Genomic DNA, 7,039 nt, shown 5'->3' on the forward strand with positions numbered 1-7,039 from the left:
CAGGGCTGAAAATCTGATCAGAAGCATATCCAAAGCACATTAATCCCCCCCTCCCTCCATTCAAACCTTGATACAATTAATTAATTTTTCTGGGGTGTGGAGAGGTAGAAACCCCTCAAATGCTTCAGGGTAGTTTCACTCATGAAATTAGACTGCCCTGGAGAAGGACAAGTACTGGAAGCAAGGACAAGTCTGGGATATGGCTATAGTATCAGTACCAAAAAATATAAATAAATAAATTATCTTTTCTGAACAGAAAAACAAACAAAACTTAGATGGGATGCAGTTAAAAAAAAAAAAAAAAAAAAAAAAAAGAAAAAAAGAAGGAATGTTTGAAATTTTAAATCTGAACGGAGTTGTCAACCGAAGAAGCGTGTGGAAAAAAAACAGGATTGTGAGTTAAAGAAGGAGGGGGGGCCGCACGAAGTGCAGAGAATTGAGAAAACAAAGAAGAAGAAAATAGACAGCGCACTCGTATCTAATGTGAGGATTTTTGGTTTAAATACACTGCCTATGGGAGTGGCCCTGGGAGCAGAGAAAGATATATCATGTTGGCCATCTTTTCTCACCTCAACAACAACCCACCCCACCCAACCCACTGTAAACATTCACTTCTCAAACGCCAAACCGAAGAATACATTTACCCGTCTTCTTAGACAAATGCTGTACAAGGTACAATACACATTCAATACTTTATTCTATACATCTTTATTTTGTCTCAGTTTTGCATATATTCAGGTTACCTTTTTGAAAAAATAACTTCAGCATGTAAGAAACTAAACAAAGAATCTGAACAATAATTTGTTTTTTCTTTTATACACACACACACACCTTGCTGGAGTCATCTTGCTTGTCTTAACACAAGTGATCATTTGCAAAATGGAAACCAAACCCCCCCCCCAGAAATACTGGAAATAAATTACAAAAAAACCGAAAAAAAAACCCCAAAAAAAACAAACTGTAGAAATCTTTCCCTTGTAATCATATCGCTTAATGAGAAGTATTCCCATGAAAGAGAAAAAAAAAACCCAAAACAGACTAAATCGTGCATCTACAACAGGTCACACTGGAAAACCGCTGTGACCCCAAGTCATGGGTCCTCGAGTCAACACCCCCCCCCCCCCCCCAAAAAAAAAACAAAAACAAAACTGTAGCATCAGGTCTGGAAAAACATTCAAATACATGGCAAAGAATAACATCATACCATCGTGATGCGATGAAATACAAATTTAGCTACTCTTTTAATCTCTAAAGCATTTCATTCACAGATGAATAAAATGTGCATCAACAACCAAAAGGAGGGCAAAAAAAGGGTTTTAGCGCCGATCGGTGAGGTGACACAGCATCAGGAGCCCAGTGATAAAGTGCAGGACAGCTGGACATGTGGCGGTCACCCAACAATGACATAAGACCTGGCTGTTCAATGTACATCGTTAGAAACATCAGAGATCTGTTGAGATATCCATTAGAGCCGCACACACACACACACACACACACACACACACACACACACACACACACACACACACACCAGTCCTCTTTGTATCTTTGTTCACGTCGCTGCAGCTGGGAAGAGATGGAGCAACCTGAACTGTACCATACTGGCTTTTTCTTTTCCCCCTTTTCTTTAACAGCCGGAGGAGCGACGGACGCTGGAGAATATCAAGAGGAGGGAGAGAATAGTGAGAGCCTTTGGCTTCAATACCGTTTAAGCTTAGCAGAAACGTGCTCTGGGTTTTAAAGTGTCGCTTTTCAAGCCAGTACACCCTGGAAGGTGCAGAGGCAACAGAATCATCTAGCCGTTTCTCTCCCTCCCTCCTTTCCATGCAGAGGAAAACCTCTCCTTCATAGTTAAAGTCATGCTAAGCCATTTATCACAATCCCTGCTGCTTAGCTGCTGCTCCCCCGCCGCACCACCACCACCACCCTCTCCGCCCGTTCACCTTCACACACTGCTGACTGGAATTGCACGTATGAGCACATTAATGCAAATAGTGTGCGCGCTTTATCATTTTCCAGTGCTTTCGATTGAGGTATGAGCACATGGTCATTGTCTAAAAACGGATTAATTCGTCTTTCACATTCACAAAGGTCTTTTCCAACCTTCACAGCTACAATTTCCCTTGACAGCTACAATACATTCTACTACATCACTCTTTACCAGGGCGATGCCTCCCTTTGCCCTTTCCTCTCATTTAAACCCTGGTCATTTACACACTCCACCTAATGACAACCAGCTTTTTAATATACATCATTAAAAAAAAAAGGTACTAAGCCCACCGAGCAAAACATAACAAAACAGAGCTGGACTACAAATCCCCCCCTCCCCCTTTCCATCCCTCTGTTTTTGTGGCAAGTAGGGCAGAGCAGATTGCAGAGCAAAGTGCTGACTTTTCCACAGCCGTCGTTCCCTGCAGGACTTGGCAATGTCCTTTTTCACAGCATGACAGTGCAGTGCAAAATGGAGCTATACTAGAGTCGAGTCCGTTGGTGTACAAGGAGGAGAGAAACAAAAAAATAGTAAAGTCTCTCACATCAACATTCAATGCGAAAATAAACAGAGATTAGCAAGGACTGAAGGCAGAAAGTCACCCCCGTCTTCTCCTGTCAGTGCTAACACAGAGAGGGTGATGAGGAACAGTGATGGACACGGGAAACGTGGGGTTTGGGGGTCATAGAGATACAAAACAGGTCACATGAAATATCCAGTGGACGTTATTTTTTTTTCCTTCTTTTTTTTATTAATCTTTATAGTAAAACTATTTCTCAACATATTAGCATTAGAACAATTTGTTAGAAAAACTGAAAACCGGTGGAGCATCACAGTCCTACCTAACTCTTCCTCCAACAATTCTTATTACAAATGAAGGCTTAGTTGGCCAGCACAACAGGCTGGAAGGACTGGCTCGGATATTGCAGGCTGTAGCTTCCTAAACCCTCGACAAATGGTGGCTTCTCCATGTAAGAGATTCCCCCGTTGCTGCCAATGATGCCCACGCTCTGGGGGGGAGGGCTGGAGAATGGGTCGAAGGTTGGATTAGCGCTAACAGTGTGCGGGGCTTGGAAAGGGCTAGCATGAGGCTGCATGGGTTGGGTGTCAGCATCGAGGTAAAGGGGGCCTGGGGATCCTGGGTAGACAAACTCTTTGGCGTTGGGAGAGAGCTGGCTGGGAATGGGACCTCCGAGGGAGTGCAAAGAGAGAGACAGGGGCTTGTGCTTGAGCAGCTCTGGTGCAGAGATGGTGGTAGGAGACCGGGAGAGCATCCTCTGGGAAGGTGGCACAATGACACCAGAGCTGGCTGCCGACCCGGCCCCGCTGCACTTCTTCATTTTGGTGGAGCCGAATTTAGTGGCAGCAAAGCTGGCGGTGGTGAAGGTGATGGGCTGAGGACGAGCAGGAGGAAGAGTGGAAGGGGGTTGCTGAGTGGAGAGGTAGGGCAGCCCGCTGCCAGGGGGAGAAGGGGTGGAGGTGTTAGAAGAGTGGACGCCAGGGTTGGTGGGTGTGCTGGAGCTGGGGTGACTGAAGATTCCGGGGCAGGACTGTGCAGACAGAGGTGTGGGAGAGCTGGAGAGGGATGGCATGGGGGCAGGAGATACTTGGCTTCCAATTGGCACAAACACCTGAGCATCTGGGTTAAAACCCAGGCTCTTAGCTTCTTCAGCCTCCGCATCTCCTTTTCCTTCTCGAATCCCCCCCTCAGCCCCATCACTGTCACAACCAAGGCCCGGCGGGTCCTCCAGGTAGAGCACCTTCACTGCCCCCTTCTCCCCAATCTGATAGGATACCTCGTAAGGGTCGATCCACACACTCAGCTCTGCAGGAACATTTGAGCGCACTTCCTCCGTGTCCAGCCCACTTCTTTTGGCGGCCAACTCCACCACAGGGTCCCTTGGTGCTCCCAGGTGGATGCAGCGGAAGGCGGAACCCCTAAGCGGGGCCTCAGGGTACCAGTGTCCCTCAAAACGAGACAAAAGTATCCTCTCCAGCTCCTCACCGAACAGGTCGGCTCGACGGCGCGGCAGCTTGTTGTACAGGTAGGACACAATGAAGTTGAGGGCGACCTTTATCTCTAGATGCATGGCTGCACCAGATTAGCGCCGTGGTGGAAACAAAATTCTCGAGATGATGGTGCTGAAAGTGAGGCGACGCAGCTGTATGAAGTATGCTCCTCTGGCTTATTGGAAAGTGTTTGACTCTTTTAGTGTCACCATGGTAAAGGCACCTCGAAGGCAGAGGCAACAGGTTGCAGGCTGTTTTCGCCGTGTTTACCGGTCCCAACTGTTGAAATGGAAGAAAACAGTTACTCTACTTGCACTGATATTCTATACACAGCAAGCGATACTCGCATCAGATCAGTTTTAATTTTGGTTGCATCATAAGTTCAAAGGTAGTCGGCAAGACTTGGAATGTTACAAGCAGACGAGAGCGCTTAAAATACAGGAAACTTGACACAAATTCCCAAAAGACATTGAATATTTCTACTAAACTATACAAGTCTGATGCATGAAAATCAGCCTCTTGCACTGAGATAAGTAACCTTACATAACATGATTTTTAAGGAAAAAAGCTGCAACTATAGTTGCATTATATATAATGGACCGTTTTACAGTTCAGGTTTAGCAACTGTAGGATGCACTGATGGATGTAACAGATGCTGCACTGTGAGCTTCATAAATCCTGTATAATCTAAATGTGGGGCCAGAAAGTGCTTCTGTCATAATGCTTTCAACTCGCGGTCCATTCATCGCCGTGCAGACGGAAACTGAATGAAAGGTCAGACGCAAAGCAAAACTCAAAACAAAGCTGAGCCGAGACGTACTGTGGAAGAAGCAGAAAATGGCAGGACAGCTAGCCGAAGAAACACAACTTCCCAGCATGCAGTGGGCCACCCTCCCATCCACATATACACACAACAACTCCCTCACATCCACCTCCCTGCCAGATGGGGATTCAGCCGCTAAGATTAGAATGACAACTCTGATTAAAGACCATTCTAATGTCACAGATAAAGCTGCACGGGCCTGATGAAGGGCTCAAGAACAGTTTCTATTTTCCTTTCTCGTGACATTGAGGGACAACAAAGGGGGCTTGTTAGAAAGAGCCTATAAACAGGGCCCCATTTTTGCATCATCTGTAGAACAAAGCCATCTCCACCAGCTTGATTTAAAAAAAAAAAAAAAAAACGAGTGAAAGTGGCTGTAGAGAAAGATCCAACATTCAATAGCCACCAGCAGTGAAAACACTGAGTGCACAAAGAGCTGAGGGACCCTACTACTCCATAAACCTCTTGTATTGCAAAGGAAGATTTACAAGACACAATGTCAACCAATGACACTGGAGGATCATCTCACATTTTAAGAGCGCAATTCTAATGGAATCGCTCGTGTTCCAGCGCTCGTCATCGTTTTACATTTGTGGGTCAGAGCATCGGCAGGATCCGGGTGTTATTTTTGTTTACACGGGCTCATTACGAGAGCACGATGTGCCGCTTAACAGACATGAAATGTCAGGCTTTTACGATTAAGCATCAGAGCTACAGTGATCCTGCACAGAGCATAAGCAGCAGCACAGATCTTTTAAAAAGATCATATTTGAGGAGGAGTTACACAGAGAGGCCTACTCAATGTTATGATTTGCCCTCCGTTTTCCCCCCAACAGACCTTCCACACTCATTGCATCTGAAATACTGTGCACAAACAACTGCTGAGGCAAATGTGCAAGAGTAAGGTGCAGGTTTGCATAGGTAAAAGGTAGCATTGTATACCTGAGGATTAGTGCCATATGTCAGGCAAAAGGCACTGGAGCAGAGAGGACGCTGGTTTAGCTGACATGCAAGTGGAAACCCGTCTTACCAATTTGCCAATGGGAATTAAATTAAAAAGGTAATCAAGTGGGAGACCATCGAAGGATGTATCTGAACGATGAAAGAGGTAGTCTGACCATAAACATCCCAGTCCAACCACAAAGGAAACGTCGGCCGAGGAGACTACAACAGGCACACTTTAGCTAGTGTGTATATATATGGATAATACAAAAAACGAAAGCTTTATTTAGTAACTGAGCCAGCAGAGCCATTCATTACAGTCTGTGCGTTTTAATAGAAAGCTTCGACGGAAAAACACCAGCACATCTCAATGTACTCCTACAAATATATTCAAGAATAAATGTGCCCCATTTCATGCACCAGGTGACAGTTAATTACCCACCTATCGGTACTGATGCGCGAGCTTGACTTCTACTCCTGCGTCTCTGTTTTAATTCCTTTGTGTTATCGCTGGTTCAAGGCGGTTGTATCGAGTCACGGGTTCGGATGCTTGATATTTTTCACCTTAGTGTCGCAGCTATCCCCCCAATGCTGCAAAAAAAATGTATCGGACAGCCAAAGCTTTACCTACTTGTCTTCAACTGAAACTTTGCTGTTTGACAACCCGGCGTATTTATACAGTGTAACTCGCCCACACCCCCGTGACGACAGAGACTACTTTCTGCACATCATAATAGGTGGTACTTTATCTTTTTGCCTTTGACTGCATCTGCGCATCTCCCCACCTGACCGCTGGCACTCCAGTGAAACGCGTATACTGAAAAGATAACCCTCTCTCTGTTTTATGAACCAGAGCACAGCAGATAAACATACCGCTCCATACTCCAAGACGACATATAGATTAACAGTCTTTACAATGGCACCAAAAACACACTTAAAAGTTGGATTTGATTCAAAATCCAAAACGATATTGCACGCTCTAGTTTATGTTGCGGAGAGACATTTGCAGTTTCCTTCGGTGCTGATCAGTTTACTAAAAATACAAGTGGTGATAGCAACAGAGTCTCTATTGGTTGAGATGGAGGAGGGCCCACTGATTATTGGGCTGCAGCAGATACAACCTGACTTTTAGCAAGGGCTTGTGGGAAATGATGTTCTCTATTTAGAAAGATATAATAGTGCTCTACTTGCTTATTTACTTTGGTACAGTTCTGGATTTCAGCATAACTTGAACTCTAAACTGACTACATTTTGGGCATCCTATTCATATACTA

At 45.1% G+C, this 7,039-nt stretch overlaps 1 protein-coding gene across 1 annotated transcript; it reads right to left on the minus strand.

Moving 5' to 3' along the window:
* Positions 1-1,131: 1,131 nt before the first annotated feature.
* On the minus strand, positions 1,132-6,498 carry tob2 (transducer of ERBB2, 2). The gene is made up of 2 exons (XM_075454241.1): positions 6,208-6,498; positions 1,132-4,279 (listed from the first exon to the last, which is right to left on the minus strand). The coding sequence occupies exon 2, from the start codon at positions 4,078-4,080 to the stop codon at positions 2,872-2,874; it is 1,209 nt and encodes a 402-aa protein (XP_075310356.1). The 5' UTR covers positions 4,081-4,279; positions 6,208-6,498; the 3' UTR covers positions 1,132-2,871.
* Positions 6,499-7,039: the final 541 nt, after the last annotated feature.

This window comes from Odontesthes bonariensis, chromosome 21 (assembly GCF_027942865.1).
Source record: "Odontesthes bonariensis isolate fOdoBon6 chromosome 21, fOdoBon6.hap1, whole genome shotgun sequence".
Classification (NCBI taxonomy): domain Eukaryota; kingdom Metazoa; phylum Chordata; class Actinopteri; order Atheriniformes; family Atherinopsidae; genus Odontesthes; species Odontesthes bonariensis.